General features: G+C 41.5%; 3 protein-coding genes and 1 non-coding gene across 4 annotated transcripts in view; 3 read left to right on the top strand and 1 right to left on the bottom strand.

Moving 5' to 3' along the window:
- The window catches only part of LOC146636677 (ADAMTS-like protein 1), a 107,437-nt gene extending 93,594 nt beyond the window's left edge, over nucleotides 1-13,843 (top strand). The window contains exons 15-26 of the mRNA XM_085349648.1: nucleotides 533-852; nucleotides 2,450-2,579; nucleotides 4,590-4,800; nucleotides 4,900-5,079; nucleotides 5,197-5,350; nucleotides 5,521-6,514; nucleotides 6,636-6,763; nucleotides 9,916-10,036; nucleotides 10,208-10,412; nucleotides 10,552-10,661; nucleotides 10,812-11,032; nucleotides 11,882-13,843. Coding sequence (XP_085205774.1) covers nucleotides 533-852; nucleotides 2,450-2,579; nucleotides 4,590-4,800; nucleotides 4,900-5,079; nucleotides 5,197-5,350; nucleotides 5,521-6,514; nucleotides 6,636-6,763; nucleotides 9,916-10,036; nucleotides 10,208-10,412; nucleotides 10,552-10,661; nucleotides 10,812-11,032; nucleotides 11,882-11,991 — 2,884 coding nt within the window. The 3' untranslated portion in view covers nucleotides 11,992-13,843. The remainder of the gene's footprint in view (nucleotides 1-532; nucleotides 853-2,449; nucleotides 2,580-4,589; nucleotides 4,801-4,899; nucleotides 5,080-5,196; nucleotides 5,351-5,520; nucleotides 6,515-6,635; nucleotides 6,764-9,915; nucleotides 10,037-10,207; nucleotides 10,413-10,551; nucleotides 10,662-10,811; nucleotides 11,033-11,881) is intronic.
- Nucleotides 13,844-14,797: 954 nt separating this feature from the next.
- Nucleotides 14,798-18,946, top strand: LOC146636676 (NACHT, LRR and PYD domains-containing protein 3-like). The gene is made up of 6 exons (XM_085349649.1): nucleotides 14,798-15,089; nucleotides 16,128-17,847; nucleotides 17,986-18,069; nucleotides 18,158-18,241; nucleotides 18,459-18,536; nucleotides 18,628-18,946. Exons 1-6 carry the CDS (start codon nucleotides 14,798-14,800, stop codon nucleotides 18,944-18,946), a joined length of 2,577 nt encoding a protein of 858 aa, XP_085205775.1.
- Nucleotides 18,947-19,933: 987 nt separating this feature from the next.
- On the bottom strand, nucleotides 19,934-20,007 carry trnai-aau (transfer RNA isoleucine (anticodon AAU)). Its single transcript has one exon. It is a non-coding gene; the product is annotated as a tRNA-Ile (tRNA).
- Nucleotides 20,008-20,542: 535 nt separating this feature from the next.
- larp7 (La ribonucleoprotein 7, transcriptional regulator) lies at nucleotides 20,543-27,233 on the top strand. The gene is made up of 13 exons (XM_085350985.1): nucleotides 20,543-20,644; nucleotides 21,409-21,620; nucleotides 21,711-21,811; nucleotides 21,920-22,003; nucleotides 22,699-22,863; nucleotides 22,973-23,081; nucleotides 23,173-23,463; nucleotides 23,640-23,793; nucleotides 23,907-24,046; nucleotides 25,905-26,017; nucleotides 26,170-26,329; nucleotides 26,519-26,610; nucleotides 26,915-27,233. Exons 2-13 carry the CDS (start codon nucleotides 21,422-21,424, stop codon nucleotides 26,990-26,992), a joined length of 1,686 nt encoding a protein of 561 aa, XP_085207111.1. The 5' UTR covers nucleotides 20,543-20,644; nucleotides 21,409-21,421; the 3' UTR covers nucleotides 26,993-27,233.
- Nucleotides 27,234-27,410: the final 177 nt, after the last annotated feature.

Here is a 27,410-nt window from a genome sequence, read left to right as displayed (position 1 = left end):
CTCCTAAATCACTTGATTTAATCTCACTGAGTCATATAGAGCTTTTGTTCAAGCATTTCTGTGTGCATTTTCAACAAAGTTATAGAATCAGTTCAATCTGAAGAGCGCTTTCAAACTCCTTTCTGTATCACACTTTCTGATCTTTTACCCTCTCTGATTTCTGTTGAAGGAGTGATAGTTCAGTCTCTGGGCCTTTCAGTTTTTCTTCCCCTCATCCATTTTTTAAGATGAGGAAGGATGCACATGAAAGCTGTTTATCCAAGAATAGCTGATCGTAATGTTTCACAGCTGTGCAATTAATCACGCTGCACTGACTGTATTTCATAAATGCTTAATGAGTTTAAGAACCCAGCCACTAATGAATACAATGTGTTTACAGAGAAAACTAAAAAAGACAGCAAAAACAAAACAAAACAAAAAAAAATCGACTGTGATTTGCTATCAAACAGTCCAGGTTTGGTTTGGAAACAGTCCTTATCAAAATTTTCATACTTTTCCACTTGAGTCATCTGTTGCTTGCTCTCCTCTCCAGCTTTATCCCCGGTCCCTGGCAGCCCTGCAGCAGGACATGTGGTGCTGGGACCCAGCATCGGACGGTCAAGTGCCAAGTGCTGCTGTCTTTCTCCCAGACAATCGTGGACGTGCCAGATGATGAATGCGAGGGGGTCAAACCTGCTACCAGCCAGCCTTGCTACAGCAGTCCCTGCTCTGTAGATTTGGGTGAAGCAGGAGAAAGTGAAGAAGTGGAAGAGGTGGAGGAAGAGGAGGAGAAGGGCAGGACACTGCAAAGAGAGGAACTGCACGACTGGGAGTACGAGGGCTTTACTGAGTGCTCAGAGAGTTGTGGGGGAGGTATGATCTTTATTGATCTCTCTGACATGGGAAAGTAAAGAGAGAGAAGTTGAAAGAGTAGATTTGGGGAGTTGAAAAGTTAACTCGTGTCTGCAGCTATGCTGACACCCTCCCAGTGACAATAAAAATATGCTGGCGCTTAGCAGGTGTAACATTTACCACATCTCCAGTCTTAGGTCAGCATGTTAGCATGTCTGCGATCACTGTTTTCTGCAATCCTTCTGATGCTGTTTCCCTTTAAAACCAAAAATATTAGCCTTATCGTGGCCCTGGAAGAAAAACTCAGGAGATCTCACAAGTCAGCTCTGCATCCTGTGGGGGACCATGTGCAGATTTCATAGCAATCCATCTCAAAACATTTTCTAATATGCTTCACAAAAATATGTAAAATTTACTTCCAACTGAATCAGGGACAAATATGCTCACATTTAATTTTTTTTTCTTCTACTTTTGGCTGATATCGCTGTAGAAATACGCCTACGCATTTTGGCACAGTCTTCATCAGGTACAAAAGTTCAAATGCTCTGAAGACTGCGTGCTGAATCGTGTCAGTTTATTTCTGCTGTGACGCGAGACCCACTGAAAAGTTTATTGCGAGTATTTCTGTCCTTTATCGGTGTTAGAGATGTGCTGCGTTTTTGCATCTCTTTAAATATACTACTTGGATTTTCAGTTTAGCTCTCTACTGAAGCTTTCACTGTTTACGCATCCTTTTATTTTCACTCTGGTGGATCCAGAGACAGTGCCAACCCTGGAGCTGTACACCTGTGGTGGCTCCAACGCGCAGAGCAGATTTGTAGATTATGCTGCGAGTAAATACATCAGCAGCAGACAAGTGCTGTTATGTAGCTTGATTTGACAGTAAGTCTTGAAGACCAAGTCAACTCCGTGAGCGCCACTAAGTACGTCCCAGCTGATTCATTAAAACAAATGTGATGTGCTCCAGCCTTAAACTATTGTCACTGGATGTCTGACGCCAGTAAATGCCTCGAGCAGATGCAAGTCATATCATATTAAATGATAGCGGATGGCATAGAGGTCATACGTCGCCAGTGCTCAAGGCACTGGGAAAATGCTTTGCCAGACAGAGACCACTTTCTTAAATATCCTGCCAACATGCATTGAGGCCCACTTTAATCTTCCTACCTACACATGCAAGCATGCGTGCCTGCCTCATGTGCGTTTGCCTTAATCTCTGCGTGTGTGCGTTTGTAACTTAATTTCTGCACACGGGTGTGGGCTTTTGTCAGTGTCTGCGTATGCGCTCATCCAAACTCAACAAACTCCCATTCGGGGATGATTACACTCCGGTATCAGATGTCCGATGCACACCCTGAGGGCTGTGCTCCTGTGGACCATCACACTGCTATGGTGTTTGAAGTTCCTGCTTCGCTGTTATTGTCCCCAACATTAGAAGCAGACTCAGGGAGTTATGTTACATTACTTTTAATATGACTTTGCATGAAAACTCTGAGAGTGCATCCACAAGTTGAGGCAACCAAAGTGTTTTAATGTATTTTGGACCCTAAAATCTTCCTTTTTAATTACAGCGTCTGCAAAAATGCAAGCATGACATTGCTGTGTTCTCTAACCGCAGGTGCGCAGGAGGCTGTGGTTATCTGCCTGAACAAGCAGACCAGAGAAGCAGCAGACCAAAGCCTGTGTGTGAGCTCTCGGCGACCCCCACGACTCCTCCAGGACTGCAAAACTCAGCCCTGCCCACCCAGGTACAATAAAAACCCCTAACTCAGACCTCATTATCGTCATCATTATTATTTAAACATGTTTCAAACGGTTTGTGCATGAAAATTAAAAAGGATTTGATTAATGGATGTAGTAAAAATAGGGAGGAAATGCATTTTTGGGGGATGGAAAAAAACGTTTGGCTACGTTTAAGAGAAAAATATTAATTAAAGTCAGGAAAAAAATATGGCCGTGCTTTCTCTTAGCTTGCCAAGAGTGCATCCATCCAAAAATGTGCAATATTCAGTACAGAAGTGGAACGCTGATGTACCACTTTTTCAGAGCCTAGATAAATTCTTAGCTGAATCGGTTAAGTTTGACGGTTCGTTGGTAGAGAAAAATTCAAAAGCTTCTAATCCGCTGTGTTATGCCTCTTGGTTCAAACCAACTGGGGCAATTAAATCTCTGTTAAGGCTGCTCGAGTCCAAGAGATACTAAAGCAGAACGACAGAGATGGATGGTTGTATCTCTGCAAGCAGCAAATTAAACCTTGTGGAATCTGATAGTGATTAGCTTTACCTGCGAGGTTCAGTTGTCCTTGGAAAGGGAAATCTAGGAGGCTTCAGCTGTTTTTCTAAGTGATTTCTTTTGGCAAGCTCTTTTTACAACTAGGAATGGCCTTCAGTGATTGCATGTCATATTGACAAATTCGCCACATTACCAGAGGGGTTAACAATGTAGGGTTTATCCTGAGGGGATGCTTTTGAAAAGCCTGTGGGTGGGTAAGTAATGTTATGCAGTCAAGCATGACTTATGTTTTAATACATGTAATGGCAGTCTTCCCGTTTCCCTCTCCAGGTCAAAATGTAGGTCCAGAGAAAAAAAAGGGAATCATTGAAGTAACTGTGATCATCCTCTGGGGAGCGTTCAGTGCTTGCTACATTTCAAGCTCAAATTATTTTTGATATTACAGGTTTAAGCTGTGCTGTTAATGTTTAAGTCAAAATGTAGCTTCTTTTTTTTTTTGTTCAATTCAACATACGAGCAGTTTATAAACAGTGTTATTTCACATTTCAAATTGCAAATCATAAGTATTTTTTTTGTGAACCTACCAGATTGATGCACGTCCAGATTAAACATCTAAAAGGTCAAACAGCAAAACTGCATGTTGTTTAACATGAGCAAACTGTGGCTAAATGGTGAGTGGACTTTGTGGTTGGCCACACGTTTCAGGTTAACACCGTGCACATTGTCAGTGTTCTACCCCTCACACTCTTGTCAGAAAACCCAGAGGCTTGCAGCCTGCCCTTGCCTGTTTTTCCAGGCTTTGAGTCTTGTTTTTAGGCACAACAAATGCAGTATTGGGCTTGTTTCCTTTGGCCCTTTTCTCCCTCCCTGAGGCCTCCTCACCATCCCATATTAAGCTACACTCTTTGGATAGTGTTCCCCCTGAAAGGAAAACAGCCATAGGATTTAGCTTTGAGTAAAGCAGCGGTCCATGAGCAAGCTTCATTCCCAATTCTTCTCAGAGCCTTAAATAAATATGAGTAGTTTTGAAATATCACCCAATCTGTCGAGCAGAAAATGAAATTGCTGCCATCTCATTTCAAACCAAAACTTTAAAGGCATGGCAACCACTTGGACACTGGCCACAATTTGGAATAAACCTGCCAAAGTAACTTTGATGCTGGATTAAACCCAGTTTAAAATTTTGTTGGGCAGCAACATGAATATTAATTCCAGTAGTTCATTGGAAAAATACAAATGAAAAAGTAATGCAATAGGGATTTCTTGAATATCGTGAAGCTCGGTGTGGGATTTTATGTTTCATGTCTTTTTCACTTGTATTCACCTTCATGATTTTACATATTCATAAGACTGCTAAGGTGTTCTCTCACTGGATCAAGAGATATATGTACAGTACTATTTACAGTGCTATGAAGTATAGATAAGATAAGATAAGATACCTTTATTAGTCCCACGAGTGGGAAATTTCATGTGTGCAGTGTACTGTAGATTTGCCATAATGAGCACAATAAACATTGTTCTAACAGGTGGGAAACTGGAGAGTGGAGCTCCTGCTCAGCTACATGTGGGGTAGGTCTGATGATTCGCACTGTGGGGTGCACACACCGGCCCTCTCGTGACAGCAATCACACTTTAGTTTTGAGGGACGAAGACTGTCAGAACCCCAAGCCCAGTCCTCTCCAAGCCTGCAACCGCTTTGACTGCCCTCCTATGTGGGACACGCATGACTGGGGACAGGTAAAGGACATCATCTATAAAGTTTACCACTGCAAGTGTTTGACGATTGGGAATCAAGCGCATGTGACTGATTTAATCTCTGCGTGTTTTTGCACCCAGTGCTCCCAAAGTTGCGGTGGTGGGGTTCAGAGGAGGCAGGTACTATGCAAGCAACGGTTGGCTGATGGCAGCATTCTGGAGCTACCTGACACGTTTTGCCCTACTAAGAGTCCTACAAGCCAGCAGCCCTGTGGTGAGCAGGAATGCCCACCTGAGTGGGTCACAACTAGCTGGTCCCAGGTAGCCTACCTTTCAGCCAGAGACCATCCTGCCATATTGCTGTTGTTCAAATGGACATGTTAAAACTGGTACTTTGCAGGTTTTGTTTATTTTAATACATTTCTCTTGTTTTTCCAGTGTTCAGTGACATGTGGAAATGGTATTCAGACCCTCCAAGCTGTTTGCAGGAAGAAAGAGGTGAATGGAAGGTATTTGACAGCAGACCCTAAGAACTGTTCCCTGCTGGCTCGTCTCAACAGAATCCGACCATGCTTCTTCAAGCCCTGTGAAAGTAAGATACTCTTTATTTGGCTGTGTTTATGTAAGTTATACTGCATAGAACCAAAAGAAAAGGGAGTTAGCTCCCTTTTCTTTTGGTTCCTTAAATGCAAAGTTTTGTATGTCCAAAAGTACAGATATTTGAGCCAACAAGCAAGCATTAACCTGTCCTCTTAATTACAGACTCTGTCAAGCCTGATGCCACCATACTGGCTCAGAGAAAAGTTTATATCCAGTGGCGTAAAGGCAAAAAGGTTCACCTGGGCATTGGTGGTTATGCGTACATCCTGCCTTGGACAACTGTGGTCCTTCGCTGCCCAACCCGCCACTTCCGTAAGGGCCAAATCCACTGGTTGAAGGAAGGGAAGCCCCTGATCAACCTACCACACCTCTCCATAACGTCACTAGGATATGTGAAGATCCATCAGGTTCGTGCATCTGATGCTGGGATATATACATGTGTCGCAGGTGAGGCACAAGAACATTTAGTCTTACAGATCATTGGCAGCAAGCAAAAGCTGTCTGTAGCAGAGTCAATGCTCAGACGACAAAAGGTTGGGCGACCGGATGCAATCTCAGCTCAAGAAAGATTTCAGGAGCTTCACAGCTCCCTCAACCGATATGATGCAATTATTGAGCGTTTGCTTAATCATAAAGAATCCATTCGAGATGAAAAATACATCGCTGACAAATCACCTGCGAGTGAAAAGAACAGTTCTACCCTGGAGGATGAAGGGTCAGAAATTTACATCCCAGAGGTCCTCGTTGCCGACACACGCAGGCTAGAGGAGATCATGAAAAACGTTGCCGAAGACCTTGGAGGACTACGGGAGGAACAACTTATCGCACAACTGCTTAGTGAGCTCACTGTGGCACAGGGTGAAACTAATGAGTCGACTCTTCACCCTCCAGAAAGTGCTGAATCTTCCACGCAAGAGCCACTCCATTATAAACCAAACACTAAAGTCCACACAGCCAGACCAAGAAACCCGCTGATAATTCAACGTTCGAAAAAGATTGGAGAGGGGCCACAATCTGAAATGATAGTTTATGTGGGAATGCCAGTTTTCCTGCAGAAACCAGTTGTTAGTTTAGTGTTGAAGTGTGAAGCAGTAGGAAATCCTGACCCATCTGTGACATGGTCGAAGAATGGGAAAGAGTTGCGCTACAGTAGCAGGTAAGAACTAACCTTGAAGTAAGGACTTTTTGTGAAAATGACATGGCTGCCTGTGGCTTTTTTATGATTATATCAAAGACCTGGATAAGGCTTCATAGATTGCTTGTCTTTGTGTTGGCAGAGTAGGCCTGTTGCCTACAGGATCACTGAGGATCCAGTACCCAAGCAAAGGGGATGAGGGTTTGTACACCTGCACTGCCAGAAACCGTTTTGGAAGGACATCTCTTTCATCTTCTGTGCAAATTACTGGTAAGGTTTATAGATCCGTAAGTTTCAATGGTTTGTACAGAAGCTCCACCTTCTTGTGGTTCAAGCTTCTGCTTTGAGATGTTTTGAAAGTGGCCTTGAAGCGAGTAGAAGGCAGCTAAGGTTCTCAGTCACACAGGCTTAGAGACTAGTCATCAGATATCTGACAACCAGTGTTGGTCAAGTTACTTGAAAAAAGTAATCAGTAACTAATTACCGATTACTTCCCCCAAAAAGTAATCCCGTTACTTTACTGATTACTTATTTTCAAAAGTAATTAATTACTTAGTTACTTAGTTACTTAGTTACTTTTTAAAAACACGATTTACAACCTGAAGAGGTGATAAAGCGATAGATCTTTCAGCCCAATTCTACTTTTTCTGCATAATCCATCATACAAAATGTAATCAAATGAAAAAGTCTCTCTTTTTTTAACTTGTTTTATCAGTTTTAATCTTTTAACTTTATGCATCAAGCAAAAATTTAATTATATGCAACATTCTCTGACTGGAAGAAATTTGTTTAACATTTAAACCTATTTTCTGCACATTCCAGCACATAAAATAAAATATTTTTTTGTGTTTACACTCACTCTTTCAAATAGATGCAAGTAAAACACAGCAGAAAATAAATAACATCAAAGACTCAGTGGTCCTTTTGCTCTATTTTCACCTGTAAAGCAGGAGTAGGGTAGGCGGAGGTTTACCCTGGTGCAGGTGTGCCGCGGTCAGTTGAAGAATCCGCGAGTTTCTCTGTGAATTTCCCATTACGTCGTTGCGCACTCGGTGCTTGCTTGGAAGTTTAGGGGTTTTTTTCGTTGTAAAAAGAAGTTTTCTTCCCACGCACGATGGACGCTAATGTTTTTGTCACTTTTTATGGAATCAAACTCAAAGTAAGGTCAGTACTTCCACGCTTTACACGCTGCACGCTCATACTCTCTCCCACAATCGATATGTGATCCATCGTTGATCTGCACACAGCTGTTGTCACGAACGCACTTGCTTACGTCACTGTCGTGAGACATTCTCGCAAAAAAATCACGGTTTTAGTAACGCAGTAACGCAGCGTTCCTACGGGAAAGTAACGGTAATCTAATTACCGTTTTTGCAATAGTAATCCCTTACTTTACTCGTTACTTTAAAAAGTAATCAGATTACAGTAACGCGTTACTGCCCATCTCTGCTGACAACCATCAGTTGCCTGATAAAAAATAATATGAATTCTCTGACCGGTTGCTAGGTGATGTTGAGTGAAATTCAAAGCAGGCACTGGACCAAAAACATCTTTGGGATTTCTTTGATCGCAGATTGTCACGATTGCCCATAGTTTGCATTAAACATGCTGAGCACCAGCAAACTGCTCTCCAAGCAGTAGTGAAACTGTGAAAAGTGTGATGCACACAAGAACTGGAGAACATTCAAAGTGAATTGGACCTTCCCATTAAAACCAACACATTTAAGAAGATGGGACTTTTGCTTTCAAGGTGAACGGTCTCCATTTCCAGTCTATATTGTTCTTTTCACACATTGACTACTGCTTGGAGAGTAGCTTGCTAGTGCTTGCAAACAGGTCCGCATCTTCCATGCAAAATATGGGCGACTGTGGCAACCTCTTTGCAACCTAAGCAATCGCAGCTCCGTATACCATTTTGCGACCAATTTCCTGCTAGTGACTGCATCGGCGTAACTTTGTGCTGAACATTGGGGGGGGGGGGGGGGGGGGGGGGGGGGGTGTCAAAATCTCTGTCTAAATAAATCTGGGTAAATTCCCAGATGATTAAACATGCAACTATTTTGCTGGTAATACTTGAAATGAGTAAAGAAAATCAACAGCCTATTTATGCAAGATAATTCATAATTTTATTAGGGGGGGTTATATTGGTTGCGTCTGATTATTGGGGGGGGTCATAACCCCCCTACCTCCCCTGGAAATTACGCCCCTGCGTGACTGCCAGCAACCTCCAGCAAACACTATGTGGACCACTCTCTGGGTTCTGTGTGAATCAGCCTTCAGTAGTTGATTTCACAGCGACCCATGGTTGCCAGATTGGTGCTAAAAGGTCTGAGCAGGAAAACAAACAGAGAACAAACTGAGGGGCTGCAGCGATGGACAAGATAAGCAAAGCCTGTTTTGAAATGTGAATCATGCTGTTACTCTATTACACTCCAAGAATTAGAAATAGGAAGTTGTTAGTAAAGAAAGTTGGTTGAGGTTAAACATTTTGCAGAATTACCCTTTGTGTTTTCTTGCTAAAAGCTAGATAAAAAATGCCACATGTAAATCTTTGTGTAATGTAGGTGGAGCCAGACTTTTAGCTGCTAACTGCAATGAGGTTTCAGAGATATTTTGCAGTATATAGATACTAAAAACATCACTATGACTTTTGAGAAAAGTATGTTAGAAATACTTAAAATTGATCAAGTTTGTATGGACCCAATGTCGAGTTGAGTTTGTCCTAATGCTTCTTTGAATAGTCCAGTTTATAGTAATTTGTGTTGTTCTTTGTGGTTTAGGCTTCGAGGTTCTGGGAAAGCATGCGTCCATCCAGCGTAGAAACACACAAACCCAAGAGTAACCGCAGACACAGATATTCAGTAAGCTCTTACTTATCCCAGTGGCTCATGTGGCTGAGTCATTGACAGAGGAATGTCCGGGGCATCACACAGAGCTCCGGTCACCTCTGAGCTACGCTGTCCTTCATCTCTTCGGCATGATCAGCCACATTCTCATCAAAGCGCCGCCACTGTGCGTTTCCTGATCCTATAGTACGCTTCCTCTCCATACGGCAACAATTAGAGGTTCCAGGCAATGTTTCAAAGAAGATTAACTTAACATACCATATTCAGCTAATCTAAATAGAAAGGATAAGGAGTCTTTAAAGGGCTGAAAAATGCCCTGACTGTATTTTGTTATATTTGAATTCAGAGTCGGTTAAAAGCAATGTAATGACTATACTCTTGGGCATTTTAAGGTCAGAGTATTTGAAGAAAAGGAAATGCAATCCAAAATACATGGAATGACTTTCAAATATTTTAGGAAGACTGTTTTGTCATGAAGCTGTGTGGTAATGTTTTTCTTTAAATCCTGGTGCATCAACTGATGAGGTTGGTGAACACACCATTCTCATTTTATTTTATATTTTATGTTATTTTCAGGTGGCAAAGGAAGAATCTGTGTCCAAGGCAACAGTGTGGGAGCAAATGGACCGGCTTGTTCTGAGAGGAGGAATGGCAGTCGGTCGGCCGAGCTGTGCCAAGGACAAGCCTGCCTCTTCAGGTATGCTGCTGCTCTACATGTGTGTGCTATTAGTGATGTTAAACACTGAGTTTAATATTTACAGTAAGAACAGAAATCCTCCGTTTACTCACTGCATTTGTTGAGTATCTGAAAAGATTTTTTGGCCTGAAACATCTAATATCTACTTGACTTTTCCTCTTGTTTTATTAGGTGGCGAGTTGATGCTTGGTCCCCATGCTCAGCCACTTGCGGTGGTGGAGCCCAGACTAGAATTGTGCGCTGCATGAAGGGTCCCGAGGGCAGGTCAGAAGAGGTAGAGAGTCCAAATTGCCTTGGAGCAGGAAGGAAACCCTCTGATGCAAGGCCGTGCAACCTCCTTCCCTGTGCAAGATGGGCCACAACCTCCTGGGGGCCGGTGAGCCAAGATATTATTGTGCACAAGCTTGTTTTCACAAGGTTTTATCATAAAAACAGTTTAGACTCAAAACCTTCCCCTAGCAAGAAAATATTTTTGTAATGATAGCTAGGAAATCTGATGAATTCTCCTCTTCCAGTGTCATGGCAGGTGTGTGGGTCCCAGTTTGGCCACACAGCACCGCCATGTCTACTGCCAAGACCCCAATGGTACCAGAGTCCCCCACAGGATGTGCACTGGGCTCCACAGGTAAAGATGGGAATAAGATTAAGAATGTTTAATACTGTTGGTGATATGTGCTATCGATAGACATTTTAAAAATCCAGTTATGGTTCATATTACAAAGGAAAAAAAAAGGCTATTCAGCAGAATACTATTTCAGGTATGTTCATATTTTAGGCCAAGCTCTTTGAGGAATTGCACTGCTGAGGCTTGTGCACTTCAGTGGCTCGTGGGGCCTTGGACACAGTGCACCGCCACGTGCGGACGGCACGGTTTCCAATCACGCCAGGTGACCTGCGTCCACCTTCGGACCAGCAAGGCCTTCCGAGACCGTCACTGCACGTGGAGGCCTCGGCCTGCCAGCTGGCAGCGATGTAACATTTTATCCTGCGGCAGAGGTGAGAAAAAGTTACAGTAATGTCAAGTGTGAGTCATAAATAAATGTACAACATATTGTGGGTTTTTGCGAATTTTATTTTAGTTTCTATTGCTTAAAAATGTTTGGGTTATTTTTTTTAATTGCAACTTTATGATTTTCTTCTTTTGAGGGGAAGAAATTCTAGAAGGCAGAAATTTAGGAAGTTCAGAATAGATTTTACAATGAGAAGTGCAACTGAAATGCTCCGTGAGCCTGCTTGCAAAAGCAGAACACCATACAGTGCCTTCATAGGCAGTCACTGAATCCTCTTATTGCATGTTTTTGATCACATTGACATCTTTGCCTTATTAAAGAATCACACCAATAACGCCTGATGGGTCAAACTTTGTTTTCTAGCAACACAAAATTGTTGCAGTGGTTTTAGTTAAATGCAGTTGCTCACACTCTACCTTCATTTCAACTAAAAAACAAAACAAAAGATGAAAAGACAATCTAGTTGTGTTTGCACTTGAGCCCAGCGCATAATAAACATAGCTGTGGTTTCATATGATGAGACTTGGCAGTATCTGTCTCTAACTTGTCTGTTGGCACCCCATTACAAAACTGGTGAAGGAAACTTTGCCCGCGGTGCTTAAAGTGCTGAAAAATTGCCTTAAAAAACCAACAAAAGCCTCTGCTGTGTCAGGTATTTCCAGAAACAATGTGCCGGTTAATTAGAAAAAGCCACAGACCACAGTGAGAGAAAGATTGCCAAATGTTTACGAATTAGAGCACTGGACCTGAAATTTCCAACAATATATCCATAGCTAAGCACTACAGCCCACAGCCGCGACTGTGCATAGTAAAACGTATCCTCTGTATATTCCAGCAGGAGAGTGCCGGGACAGCACGAGGTACTGTGAGAAGGTGCAGCAGCTGGAGCTTTGCCTGCTGCCCCAGTTTAAGAGCCGCTGCTGTTTCTCCTGCCGAAACACCTGAAACGGAGAAGTGAGAACGTTGGTGAAAAATCTGGAAAGGTCAGGGAAGGTGTCACGGAAGTCAAGGAACCTCTATGCCTATCCCAACACCCTCCAATGTCTTCAACGATCGCTCCTGGATTCCCGAGTGCGGAGGAATGTTTGTTTGTCATACCCAAAAGTGACTAAAATCGACTTTTAAGATACCATACGTGGGTTTGAATTCAAAATTATTGCTACGAGAGGAAACCACGTCTGTTAATGAAGGCTTTGGTTTTACTTCTTTATTTTTAATTTAAATCTGAAGTTCGTACAAACAGCTTTTGTGTCCCAAACAGTAGATATATTTCCAGTGTGAGCAGTAGGAACTCTGCGGTTTCATAAAGGGGAACTAAAGCCTTAAAAGCCGTGATTACGGTCATGTCCACATTAACAAAATCTGAGCAACGTAATCTTCAGTTTCAGGTTCCTGAGCAAACGGAAGATCACTATCATGTTCCTCTGAAACACAATCACTCCACGCCAAATTAAGTTTATATGATTGCATTCAAATTTACGAAGTAATGCGATGTTAATAATCGGCCTAAATAGATGACTGACTTCATACCAAGGAATTCTGGGTAAACGCCAAGCTTGTGATAACCACTGGATAGCTCTGTGTTTGTCTTTACTGCTAGGATTTTGATGCTAAGTGAGCTTTTATGAACGTAGCAATGGGTTAAAAAGGGGTGGAAAACTGAAAACCAGCTTGATGCTGCTTAAGTGAGAACGATGACAAAATAAAGCCTAGTATTAAATAACTGGGACACATTTAGTACCAGCCACACTTGGAAAAAAGTTTTCATAAACATAAAATATTAATTTTAAGCAAAATGCAACAAAAATGCATAAAATCAAAGGTTTATTTATTCAAATAATTAATCAGTAAGGGAAATGTGGTCGGTGTAAACTGAATGTATACCATATATCAAGTAACTTGAATTTGACCAGATTACATTAAGTTTATCATTTTACATGTACTTATGTTACAAAATTACACGGAAAGTTTACATTTAATCAAATTAAAGCCAACATTTTGGGCATGAATAGATTTAGCACATGTTGACCATAATAACTGGTCTTTCAAAGCAGCAAGGGAGTCCGATTGCAGTTTTTAGAGGGTAAGACTCAATTTTATTTTATTTTTTTTGCATGGGTTGCACTATAGGAGGTGTACGACTGAAGCAAATAATGTTTTGGGAAAAAAAGGATTTTGCACTCAGAACTCATCCAAGTCTTTGTTAAAAACATGGCTTGCAGAGTTAATTTCTTTCTTTCTTTTTACGTAGTTTGTAAAGTTGCATTGTTTCAGTATTTTTGTTTTGTGATATTTCTTGAAAAGATATTTGCCAAACGTGTCCCTTTAACCACTCTGTGAAGTTACACACGCTCACACGCAGATCTGATAAAGTTCATCCAGTCCGCCATGTGTCACAGTGTCATATTTACATGTCTGTGAATGTATGATGGGAAGCTTTGCAGTGATCATTACTAATGTGTCGTGTGGACACATTAGTAATGGACTTGGTCTCTGCGTCCTGGGTTCCACAGAGCTTCACTGTCATCAGGTGCAACCCAGCTTTAGCTGAAGACTACTTGGCCCTACGCTGAGGTGTGGTTATGTGATATCACAAGAGGAAAATATTGTATCACATGTCATTTTCTTAAGTTATGTAGATATTTGTCATTTAAACTATTTATTTCCATGTGTGTCCCTGAGCAAAGTTTCTGTAAATATTACAGGGGTGGGTCTCTCCTTGCGGCTGATGGTAGTTGATGTGCATGCGATGGGGACCCCCTGCTGGTGACTTGATGTGTTGCTCCCTATCGTTAAATAAAACCAAATACATTCCTTTTTATAATCTGGTTGTTGTGATTGCTCTTCTTTCTTCTATATATATATTTTTTTTTTTCATGGGAAAGTCCATATTATGGAGTCAGAGATCAACATTAACAAATCGACATTGATGTCTGTATTACAAATAACAAGAGCAGGAATTTCAACATATAGTAGTGCTGTCATCATGAAAAGGGACACTTCCTGTCAGGATCTGAAGGCGCCCTAACCGGTCGACCTGCCAGTGTGTATATTTGTGTGCGTGTGTATGTGTCTCTCCTATCGCCCTGTCTTCCCCTCCGGCTCCGCTGTGATGTGTTAGGGGGTAACCTAGCAACAGGCTACCTCCGACCCAGAAGTGCTGTCGCCCGGAGCTGCCGCACCTGCAGTCAATCCACCAGCTGCTGCCAATCAACTACCATCTTCAGCAGAAAAAAAAACAAACAAAAAAACATCTTCAGCAGGGCTACTTAATGGTGTGGCTGAGCGACAGACAGCGCTGGAGTATTGCACTAAGCCTGGTAGTGTTTTCGAGTCGCTAATGTTATTGAAGTACTGTCTGATCTTCGTACTCATTTTGCTGTCGTGTGTGTGTTCACCCAGGGATTGACGGAGGATTTACGGACACAAAGGAAGCACTTGGAGGAGAGACGGGCACTACCACGCACTATCACCATTGTTGCACATTTGAACTGTTGTCACCTTGCTACACTGTGAATAAATGCACTGTCATTATTTCTGAGCTCCGCGCCTGAGTCCACTCTTTAACAACCGTGACACTTCCCTTTTTATATCTGATATAAACTTGTCTCTCTCTGTTTCTCAACTTGGGGAGAGGAACAGCAGTTCACAAGATCCCTGTTGGCGTCAAAAGGAGGAAATTCTTGCCATGATCTGACTATATAACCACGTCATTTTTTGATTCATTCTCAGGACTGTTTTACATTAAATTATGGTGGAAAAGGGTTTTCATCATTCCTGTTTGACAGCAGTGAGGGTGCTGCGAGTTTCTCTTGTGGATGAACTAGAAGGACAGGTCGACTCTCTGGTAGAATTCCTAGTGTGCCGGGAAGTGTTCACTCGAGATGATCGCGAGGAAGTGTTATGTCAGCTGGGTCCCCGGATGAGAGTGAGAAAGGTGCTGGATATCCTGGAGTGCAAAGGCGAGGAAGCGGCCAGGATTTTTCTTAATGTTAAAAGTCACTATCAGTACTGCAAAGAAGCGGATCCACCTCAGTCCAGAGGTATGCATTTTCAATTTTAGCCACAGGAATGTCATTGATCAGCAGTGTTGGGTAAGTTACTTTGAAAAAGTAATTAATTATAGTTACTAGTTACTACTTCAAAAAAATAACTGAGTTAGTAACTGAGTTACAAGATTCTAAAAGTAATTAATTACTTGAAAAGTAACTATTGCGTTACTTTAAAAAAAAAAAAAAGTTTAACCCCCTGGGGATCCAGGGTATAATTGGCCATTTTTAACTACTTGTGATTTTCCCTCCACATTTCACCTTTAAAAACTGTTTATTTGCCTTGTTTGGTATCATTCTTTTCAGCACAACCTCACGTGTCTGAATTTACAGTTATGTTTTCATTTTGACATACTGTATTAACATAATTGATCTAAAATCATCAAAAAACAAAATCAGAGTAGAAAAAGTTATATTTTTTTACTGTAACAAAAACAAACATGTTTAATGAATCATATTTCATAACTTTAAATACAAATATAAATCCTATGCACAAGTTTTGCAAACAACAAATTCATTTGCATCCATTTACCTTTTACCTTGAGTTTTTAAATAACCCTTTCAAACTATTTACAGAACAATCAGCTGTTTTGCATTCAAGAAGATGCCACACAAATTATTTGTGCCACTCCAAAGAAATAATTTCTGTCCATTATAAAGGAGAACATCACAGCCTGATACCTGCAGGTCTGACAGCAGCAGGTGTATCACTCCTGTTTCTAACCTGGAGACAGCAGTCGCCTCATTGTTCTGACACACAACACAAAACTATCAACAACACTGCACACTAACTACACAAGCTACACTACCGTTGATCAGTTCAAGATAAGGTTTTCTCTTAACTTTAGTTGGCAGGGGTGTGTCTGAAAGGGGGAAACAGAATGGTAATTTATACCGCAAGTACAGTCTAGTCAAGCACTGTACTGAAATGTATCCTGTCCTCATCCTATATACCTGTATATATTTTTTCCAGCTATACAAGTACATATGAGTGGAAGTGGAAAATTATACTGAGCTTCTTTTCTTCTACAGAGTACAGCAAAGCGAAACAAAAACACAAAGAAGTCCTGAGGCGCAGGAGTGAGAGCATGCTTTTCTACAACACCCGGCACGGAGAGAAAATTCAGTTTTCCGAACATTATGTCAATCTTCTCTTAGTTGACGGACACCAGGGATTAGAAAATAAAAGGCATGAGGTGCTGACCTTTGGACAGAAGCGACTGTGTCAGCAGAAGTCAGCAGTGCATGAGAAAATCACACCAGCTGAACTGTTCTCATGTGCAAAGGCAGTTCGTCCAGTCAGGAAGGTTCTGGTATCGGGGGTGGCTGGAATCGGAAAAACTATCCTGGTGCAAAAGATGTTGTTTGATTTTGGGGGAAACAAGGACCACCTTGCCTTTGACTTCATCATACACATGACCTTCAGAGACTTGAATCTGATTGACGAGCCCACAAGTTTACGAGAGTTGATCTTGCGCAAAAACAGGCACCTTGCTAAAGAACTGGATAACATCTTGGCAAATGACAACAAACTGCTGATCATCCTGGATGGCTTTGATGAGTTCAGACACTACAGGAGCTGCGACGTAGACTCTTTTGTAACTGAACCAGATGAAGATGCAGAGGTTATGGAGGTTATTGGAAGCTTGATGCAGGGTGAACTACTACCAAATGCTTCTGTGTTGCTCACAAGTCGGCCTGCAGCTATCAGCTACATCCCTGTGGGCTGCATTGACCGCTTTGTGCTCATTGCAGGGTTCTCCTTGGCCGAAGTTCAAGACTTCTTTTTTCGTTACTTCCAGGACAGGACCCTTGCTGACCACATGTTCTCAGTGGTATCTGCAAATGAACTAATGCTGACACTGTGCTACATACCTGCATTTTGCTACATTGTCTGCTGCATCCTCAAAGAGAGCAAAGATCTTTGTGGGGGAAGCCCAAAGACCATGACGGATATTTACGTGCAGTACTTGGTGGCTTTGCTTCGATCTCACACCCAAGCGAGAGCTGAAACATGTCTTCAAGACCAAAGAGCGGTGGCCATCCAGCAGCTGTCTGATACTGTTTTAAAGCTGGGTCGACTTGCCTTCAAAAACCTACTGGAGCATCAAACATTATTTTATAGCAGCGACCGAGAGGTGGCAGCGTTAGAAGGGTCCAGCCTCGTTAGTGCTTTCCTCGACAAGACAATTGCAGAAGAACCTGGGTTCACTGAAGAGGTCTATTCATTTGCTCATCTTACTATTCAAGAGTTCTTTGCTGCAGTTTACTGTGCGGTGACGGATCACCCTTTGCCTGACGCACTTGAGCGCACATCATGTCCCAGAGATGTATCCAACAGTGGACACTTGGACCTTTTCAGCCGCTTCCTCTCTGGAATCCTCTCTGAGCGCAATGCCAGTCTTCTATCTAGGCAGGTGGGGATTTGCTGCCACAAAGAAAAAGCGAACGCATATCGTGAGAAAATCATCAGAGAACTGAGAGCTCTCTGTGAAAGTGGAGCCCACATCCTAAACCATTTGCATTGCTTGTTTGAGCAACAGGACCCCTCGTTAGCACTTGATGTGCAACCAAAGATGCTAAGAGTTAATGTTAGCGATGAAACGCTATCTCATATGGACTACAATGCTATCAAGTATTTCCTAAACCTCACCGAGGGTAAAATATCAGAGCTGGATCTTACTGGGACTGGAATAAGCTGTGATACACTAAGAGATATTCAACATCTTTTGGGTAGATGTGAGAGTCTTTGGTGAGTTTCAGGTAAAATTCTGTTTCCAAGCTTTGATAGACCCTTCCATGTGGTTGCAACCTTATCAATTGCTTATGGAGCGCCATATATGGAAAGTGCTTGCACAATATGTATTTACTGCTCCATCTCATGTTTAAGGCTTGGAGAAAACAACCTGGATATGGAAGCAGTACAGGTCATTGCTGATGTGTTGAAGGAATCGGAGAATATTGTGTACCTCGGGTAAGGTGTTAGTTAGTTTTACCACATTTTTGGAACAATGTATGACAAAGAATCATCCAGATGATGTCACCCTTTCTGTTCCTCTTAGACTTGGGTGGACAAACATTAGTGATGACGAGCTTCTGGTCCTTGCTTGTGCAATAGGGGTTAAAAAAAAGCTTCAGGAGTTGTGGTAAGAAACTTTTTGAGTTGTTTTATTATCCTGGCACATGATGCTGATGTTTGAGGAAATGGGAGTTTTCCAGTGTCGAGGATGACTGTGACGGTTTGATTTAAGAGTTTTTAAAAGGTCATAGATTACACCTATGTTGTAATAAACTACGCTTATATTTAAAGGCTTTTTTATGTAAATATGAAAAACCTTTATTGTTCCCCCTGTGATGGAACAGGATGGAAGGCAACCGAGTGAGTTACAGAGGTCTGCTGTCATTAAGCGACTTGATCCCAGATCCTCTGAAAAACGTTGTGTGAGTATTGAATTTTGAATCAAATAATTCAAAACAATACCTCACTAATTTGTATTTTCCTAGAGCTTATCCCCTTTCCCTCTTCCTATAGGGCGATATGGAATGACCTGACTGACAGAGAGCCAGAGTGCATGCAGACCAAGGCCAGCATCACTGTGAATTTCACAGACGATGCTTCGTGGGCAGAGTGGCAGAAATGGGTTTTTAAAAGGTGTGAGGTCAGCAGCAATGAGAAGTTGCTGATGGTACTTCACAAAGTGTGCAACATATCGACCCACCACTTCGAAGCTCAGTGGACGAAGACCTTCTACAGTCAACTTTCACAGCTCATCAAGAGCAGAATTGAGAGCTGTACCGAGGAGGACATGTGCAAGAAGCTCAAAAAGTTTGACAGCTTTTTGGAGCTATGATGAAAAACACTGCCCTTATGTTACAAGCTGTTAATAAATTGTTGGTTTGCATTGTGATTGTTTTTTTGAAGACAGTAATAATAATAATATAATAACTGTAATAATCATAAAAATAATTTTTAAAAAGCAATATACCTCTCCCTCCCCTGCAAACAAGTCTCAAAATGGATAAAGGGAAATCATATCAGTTTCATCAATCACAGAAGTAATTTCTTTACTTCTGTTTTCACAGTAGAGAATTATGACATCCAGAAGTATAGGGTCATTATAAATGGTAGTTTACACTTCATTACATTCCCCAGAGATTTTTGGTCCGTGTTGACATGATAGCATCACACGGTTGCTGCAGATTTGTTGGCTGTACATCCATGATGTACCCATTCTGCCAAAAGTGCTCTGTTGGATTGAGATCTGGTGACTGTGGGTGTCATTTGAGTACAGTAGACTCATTGTCATGTTCAAGAAACCAGTTTGACAAGATCTGAGATTTTTGACATGAGCCAGCTATGTGAGTGCACTGGAGTCATAATTACCAATGAGCCTCAGTGTGTATGTCAAGAAAATATTCCCTATGCCATTAAAGCAGTTGCAAGAGCAGGCTAAGGTGCTTGGAAAGAAAAGCGTCTGGACTTCTTTAAGTTGCTTGAAGAAGTTTCACCTCTCATCCGAGAAGCTTCTTCAGTTCTAAGGTCAAATGGTGGAGAGTCTCACATTTAAGCCCTACGGGAGTGTGCCTCCAAAGAGGATCATTGAACCCCCAATGATCTCTTACCTAATCACACAAGCCAAGGAGTGAAAACGGGTGTAGGTCACAATCAGCCAAGGAGGATGATTAGGGGGTCGATTTTCCCTCTTGGGGTCCAAACGCTTTTCTTTCCAAGCTCCTTAGACAACAATGACCTGGATGACTGAGGACCTTCACAGACAGTTGAAAAGTGGTTTTTGTGGTCCACATGGATAGGTGGGGAAAAAAAGAAAATTAGTGACTGGCCCGTACGGGGATCGAACCCGCGACCTTGGCGTTATTAGCACCACGCTCTAACCAACTGAGCTAACCGGCCAAGTTGTAAAAAGCGACGAAAAAGTACGTATAAAAATGATAGTCACTATGTATTGAAAACTTGTTTTTGGTGATAGACGACTTACTTTCACCTTACGGACTTTGACAGAAATAAACAGGGCTGAATACAAAATAAAACTAAAAAAGTTTCGAAATTTGAAAATTTTGTGGTAGTGAAAATAAAAGAATAAACATGTTAATGTTGAAGAACAGATAGCATAACAAGCATTGCATCCATTATCAATATTATTCTATTTCTAAAAGCCTTTTTACAAATTATTTATTGACATTTTAACATGTGTATAAAGTGATTATTATTATCGTTATTATGCTATTATTTTACTATCAAATACAATGAGTGATTAGGTAGACTGTGCTGTGTTTTTTATTATCTTACATTTAGATTCACTAGTTTGCAGAATAAAATGTGGATGTTACAACCTTCGTGTTTGTTGTTTTTTTACGGTGGAATTATTCACCGGAAGTTGTGTAAGTTGCGGCTCGCTCTTATGACGAATTTACCGTGCGACGTTACTTTGCGAAGCAGCGCCGTTTGCGTGAAGATATCACGCTAGCTGCTGGTTTGTTATTTTTCTGAACTCGGTGTTAGTCTGGACTGTTTTCGCATCTGGAGCACGGTGAGTTATGTGAATCTTTCGGTCTCCTGAACGTTGAGAAAAAATCTGGCGGACTTTAAAAAATTTTGGCATGACGGAAGGGTTTTTTTAAAGTCACCACCCGCGAATTTCCAATTACTAACTTGGACGGCAGTGTTAGCTAACCACCAGTCTGGCAGCAAGGCATTCCCTGTGCACTTAGTAAAGAGCTAAATTCAAAACTAACAGTTTATATGTACGTTTCTTACCAATAATTTTATCAATAAAATGATGGCATTATAAAAGGGGCGTGTTCGATATGGAGTGTGCAATCTGAAAATGGGTCAGAGTGGGCAAAACGTGCAAACAAACCCCACGAATTTAATATAAATATTACTACGAAGCAGGATTTGGAGTTAGCAGCATAATTTATGTCAGTTTGGGGGCAAAAGGGTGGTTTTGATTATTGAAACTCTCGTTTAAACTAGTTGGTACTCGCACATCACACCTATTAAGATCATATGGTTGATTATGTATCTCTATAGTTAAATTTAATGGTATGGCGTTTTGTAACTTGCTGCTGTTGTTCTTGTGAGACGCCAGACCTGTCTAAATTTTGGATTAAACCTTTCACAGCAGCATTGGCCCTGAACAGGCACAAGGTAGATCAGAAAAACCTGAATGGACTTTTCCAACTCATAGCCTTCATCTTGGTATCTCTTAGCATGGCTGTTGTTTGATATATGTTGAACTTGCCTTTTAGTACAGGCTCTAATCTCATAACAACACAAGCGTCTTTGTTGCAGTCCTGCCCCCGAGATGATTAACTCAGAGAGGGGAGCTACCAATGCTGCGGCAGCAGAGCCCAGCGACAAGAAGGAGATGGAAAAGAAGAAGAGGTCCCGAGTCAAACAGCTGCTCAGTGAGGTGAAGAAACAAGTGGAATTCTGGTTTGGCGACGTCAACCTGAGCAAGGACCGCTTTCTGAAAAAGCTCATGGAGGAATCTGACCGTGGATGTAAGAAGCTATCAATACTTTATACGTTTCACTGACTCTTTTTGACTTGGGAACAGCCTTAAACTTGTTACCACACATTATTTCTTATAGATGTTGATATATCTGTGTTGGCAAGCTTCAATCGAATGAAGCAGCTGACAACTGACACAAAGCTCATTGCCAGGGCGCTAAAGAATTCATCTGTAGTTGAGGTACTGTAAAGTAAATTTTCATTTTGTTAATGCTTTATAACTTGCTATTTTACAGTATTTTCATAATATAGAATCATTTAAGTGTGTGTGTGTGTGTGTGTGTTTCAGCTCAACCTCGAGGGAACTAAAGTAAGGCGTCAGCTTCCAATTGGGGAACTACCGAATGATGTGGACAGTCGCACGGTTTACGTGGTAAAAAAAAGAAAAAGTCCTCTGGTGTCTGTTTGATATGTTTGCTTTTCACGTGAATTTTAATACTTTCCATTGTTTTAATTATCACCAATTAAAGAGAGCAGAAACGATTCTATACATTACACCTGAACGCAACATTTCTCTATGATAATAATGTGATGTAACGTCTATAATGTGATAATGTGGTCGCCTTAGGCACACGGCTGTGACTACGCCCCACCTGCCTGTCATTCACATTTTCTTTAACCCTGATTCCAAAAGAGTTGGGACGTTGTTTAAAATGTAAATAAAACCAGATTGACAGCAAAAGGTCTCATAAAAGTCAGGACAGGGTCATGTTTCCCAGAGGGTAGCATCCCCTCTTCTTTTAACGGTCTGTGAACATCTGGATACTGAGGAGACCAGCTGCAGTACTTTTGGTAGAGGGCTGAAGATCACAGGCATTCAAATAATGGTTTTCATCCTTTTCCTCTCACACACTGTCCCAACATTTTTGGAATTGGGGTTGTATATACAAGTTTCAGCCAAGCAAAAGAAAGTCTTTAAAAAGAGAGGATAAGGTGCTTGGTGCATCCACTCTTTGTTTCAGTCAGGACCAAGTATTAGAACAGCATCATCTTCTCCCTGTTGTTCGCCTGCTCTAAAATCTTCTTGGATCCCAAACTAATGATTCTTTCTTCTTCTCTTTTTCTAAGGAACTTTTGCCAAAGGATGTGACACACAGCTGGATAGAAAGAGTGTTCACAAAATGTGGAAATGTGGTTTATGTCAGCATCCCCAGATACAAGTCCTCCAGGGACTCCAAGGGTTTTGCCTTTGTCGAGTTTGAGAAAGAGGAGCAAGCACAGAAAGCTATAGAGGTGAGAACTCAGTGGGAATATTTCCACAGCTATGATGTCGTTGACGTTAACGTGGTGTTTGTTTTTGGCTGGTAGAAAAGATCATGGAAGAATTTGATCTTTCAAACAGATGCTGAACAATCCTCCTGAAGATGCTCCCAGGAAACCAGGGATTTTCCCCAAGACGTTGCACAGGAAGCCAATTTCTCTCTCAGCTGACAATCCAGCATCTCGGATAGGTGATTTTATTTGGCGCCGTTGCAATATTGAAGTAAAGGATAGCGCTGCAAAGTGTATTTATCCTGGCTTCTTTACATCCATGTGCTGCAGGTGAAGAAGAAGAGAAGAAGAAGCGAAAGAAGAAGAAAAGGAAAGAAGGTGCCACGGCACAGGCGCCCGCAGAGGAAGTCAAAGAGCAGGCGATGGAAGCGGAGGCGGCTGAGCAAAAGAAAGATTTTGACCCAGAGGCCACCGGCGCTCACAAGACACCAAGCAAACTGTCAGAGAAGAAAAGACGGCGGTCACATACGGCGGAGGGATCGGAGAGCGATGTACCATCGAAGATAAGAAAAACCAGCGAAAGTGAAGGTGGGGAGAGGGAGAAAGACGGAGCACGGAGTAGTAAGTCGTCTCTAAGCCACCAGTGTAAAAAAAAGAAAACTACAAAAAGATCTAAATGGGACAGCTGTTTGTCATTTTACCTCCTCATTGTTCCTCATTTTAAGGTCAAATTTAAGTCTTTTTACACCCAAACCACAAAGTTGGTTGTTGTGTTAACGCTGTCCTTCCCCTCATAGAGTCGCCCACTCACAGGGACGCACAGCAGGCTGTTGAGAAGGGCAAAGAAAACAGAGACGACTCAACAGTTAAAGCAAAAAGGAAGAGAAAAAAGAAGCACAAAGAGAAACTGAAAATTGGGGAAGAAGTGATTCCACTCCGGGTGCTTTCAAAGTACGAACCTGCATCCCTTGTTCTAACGAGTTAATACAATTGTAAAAGGTTTTATAACTAGCAAACTGAACCCACTCTGTCGGCCGTGTTATTCCTTCTTTTTCCACATCAAGGAAAGACTGGCTTGGATTAAAGCAGGAGTACCTGACCTTGCAGAAAAGCAGTATGTCAGCCCTGAAGAAGTGCATGACTAAAATAAATGACAAGGAGCACAAGATGATGGAGACAGATGGTGACCCTCGGGATGCAAATGGTGAGTTCTCTTCCAAACCTCACTCATAGGCCTCTAACTTTAAAATGTTTCCCCCATCCTCCTTTATAATTCCCACATATCTCTTTTTCTGTATCCACAGGTAAGTTGAGAAAGCACCACAATGATAATGAGAATCCCATAAACTTTCCAATGTTGCGTGTCTCATTAAACTTGGCATTAGCTGGGGTGGCATTTGCAGTAAGTGGGCAAGTGCTGAAATTTCCATGTGTTGAAAACAGAAGTGTATGATAAAACAGGAAACAACGATGCTGAACTGACAAAGATTTTGGCCTGGATTTTTGGGAAAGTGTTTTAAAATAATTGAAAGAAAATTTTCACTCGACATTCGTCAACATCGCACCAGAAATCACACAGCTTTACTCTGACAAGGACAGATTGCACTGTTCAGCTGCTCATTAACACAATTATCCAATCAGCCAATCACATGGCAGTAACTCAGTGCATGCATTCATGCAAACATGACCGTGCTGAAGTTCAAACTGAGCATCACGATAATGAGGAAGAAAGGTGATTTGAGTGAGTTTGAATGTGGCGTGGTTGTTGGTGTCATAGGGCGGGTCTTAGTTTTCAAGAAACGGTTCATCTGCTGGGAGTTTCCCACACAGCTATTTCGAGGGTTTACACAGGATGGTGTAAAGAAAGGAAAAGGAAAGGAAAAAAAATCCAGTGAACGGCGGGGATACTCAGGAGAGAGAGGCCAGACTTCAAGTTTGCTGGAAGTAGGGACGTTCCTGGTGACTAATTTCTTAGTCGACTAAACGAGGAAAAAAGAAATGAGACTAACAGTCTAGTTTAAAACAAAGAAACACTCAGATATCAAGTGAAATTTTAGGACCTTCTAATGGATAATAGCAAAAAAGTGTCCAAACAAAGGCATTTGAAGCCTTTAATCACAACAATGAATTCTATTATGGATACTGTGTTCTATTCTAACAGGATAATGAAAAAGAAAAAAAACCTGATTTTAAATGTATGAAAATGTGTTACTTACAAAATATATTCAAGTATTATTAAAATATGCCAAATTAACAGCTGAAAGATAACAAATTGTTCTGCAATTCATAACAATCATTTCAATAAAAGTTCAAATATAAAGCAATAACAAAATGATTTGATGACAACATCTCTATTAAGCAGAGAAGTCCAAACCTCCCTGTGCCCAGCCACCTCCTTCAGCTGATCTGGGGGAACACTGGGACAAGAGATGTAATCTCTCCAGTGTGTTGTGGGCCTCCTCCAGGTAGGACAGGCCCAGAATACCTCACCCAGGAGGCGCCCACCTCAACTGGCTCCTTTGGATGTGGAGGAGTAGTGGTTCACCTCTGAACATCTCTCAAGCTAATTTCTTTAGCTTGATAATATCATTCTGCATTTTTGCACAACATTGTTGGGGGCTGCAGCTCCACCTGATGGCAGATGAGTGCATAACATTTTGGACACAACAGCTTCCCGGGACTGGACATCAAATAAATGTTAAACATTAGATTAAAAGACTAGTCATAATAGAGATTAGTCACACTCACAATCTCTAGTAGGAAGGTGACAGTAACTCATCATAGCTGAGGTGTGCAGAAGAGCACCTCTGAATGCACCACACGTGGAGACTTTAAGTAGATGTTTTGAGGGCAGAATTGGGTCCAAACCAGTACTAGAAACATGTACCTAATATAGTGGCCAGTTTGTGTATATTAACAAGCTGCCAGAATCTGGGTGAAGCTTATTGAAATGTATATCTCATTTATCTTAGAACTATATACATTTACAGCTTTCAGTATGTTGGAATTCAGCACTAAAACCTATGAAATTCAACTGATTTGTGTTTTTGCCTTTTGTCTAGTTGATGAGAATAACAAAAGTGAAAAGGCAGCTAAGCAAGGACCTCAGTTTGTCAGTGGGGTCATCGTGAAGATTACAGACAACAAGCCGCTACCAGGGAGGAAAATAATCAAGGTACTTTCTTTTGTAGCTTTGCATGATTCAGAGTTCAAAGTAATCCTCCTTTGTTTTAACACATGGTGTGGTGCAGCCCCACAGTTCAGTTGTGTATCCACATTACACGATGATTCCCGTAACCCCGCTAAAGAATGACACTGTGTGTGTAGGACGCGCTGTGTAAAATTTCTCCAGTGGCCTATGTTGACATCTTGGAAGGAGACGCTGAGGGACACATCCGCTTTCACAGCCCAGAGGAAGCGAGAGCAGTTAGCGACGTCAGAGCAGAGCTGCAGAAAGAGCATAGCTGGAAGCTGGAGATCCTCACAGGTGTGAATTTTATTTCCTTATTTTCTCTGAAACCTTTTAAAAATTGTATTTTGTATGGATTTCATAACTGATGATGGAGAAAATGCTCTGTCGGGCCATCAGGCTTCTGTGTTTTTTAACCAAAGATTTGATAAAACTGTGAAAGGCGTCCTTTAATGAATTTCTCTGTTTCTTTCTTTATTTTTAAAGGTGACCATGAACAAAGGTACTGGCAGAAGATCCTCGTGGACCGCCAGGTCAAACTGAATCGTCCAAGGGAAAAGAAGCGGGGTACAGAAAAGGTGAGCTCTACCTTACAATGTGAAATACTCAAATCTGCATACATGCTGCAGTGTGCATCAGTGCATCTGTGATTATTTATTACATTATGTGTATAAACAACTTTAAACACGCACACAAAGCTGACTTTCTTTGTCAGTGTTGCAGCTAAATGCTGCACCTTCATGTTTTATACTCACAGGACAAAAAAAAAAGTCACTAATACCTGGAGTAATTTTATCACGTTAGCGCACCCATTCATACATACGCCTCCCTGTTGTCTATCTGCTATCTCATCTCATTTTTAATTTCCTGTCACATTTTCAGCTCATATCCAAAGCCGAAAAGATCATCATCGCCCGCGCCAAGGAGGCTAATAAGCACATCCACTTCGATGACGACTGACAGCTACTGAAATGAGTTTTTAACAGCCGAGCGAGGCTCTACTCTGTAAACTTAACATGATGTCATTTAAAGAGGACCGCTGATGTTGGTGTGTACCTGGAAGAAAGTGAACAGACCCTCATAAAGAAGATTAAAGGAATAGCCTTTAGCTTTGTTGTTGTTTGTTTTAGTTTAGTTTTTTTCTGGCACTGGAGCAGGTAATGTCATGTGGAATACAGACATTTTGGCACCATACTTTTAATTGATGGACTTTAAAAAGAGAAAAAGATTCTGTATAGATGTAAATATAATTGAGTTGGAAGTTCTCTCAGTTAAGACATTGCCTTGTGTTATTTTTAAATAAAATGTCATTTCATGATTACAGCATTTTGTGGTGTATTCACAATATAGTTTTGGAAAGTGCTCCTGAGGTTTGTAT

Source organism: Diplotaxodon limnothrissa, linkage group LG3, assembly GCF_057381915.1.
Source record: "Diplotaxodon limnothrissa isolate DT_005_m linkage group LG3, D_limnothrissa_male_GT1.1, whole genome shotgun sequence".
NCBI lineage: Eukaryota > Metazoa > Chordata > Actinopteri > Cichliformes > Cichlidae > Diplotaxodon > Diplotaxodon limnothrissa.
The sequence above is the reverse complement of the archived record's forward strand: the minus strand, read 5'-3'. Positions and strand labels throughout refer to the sequence as shown.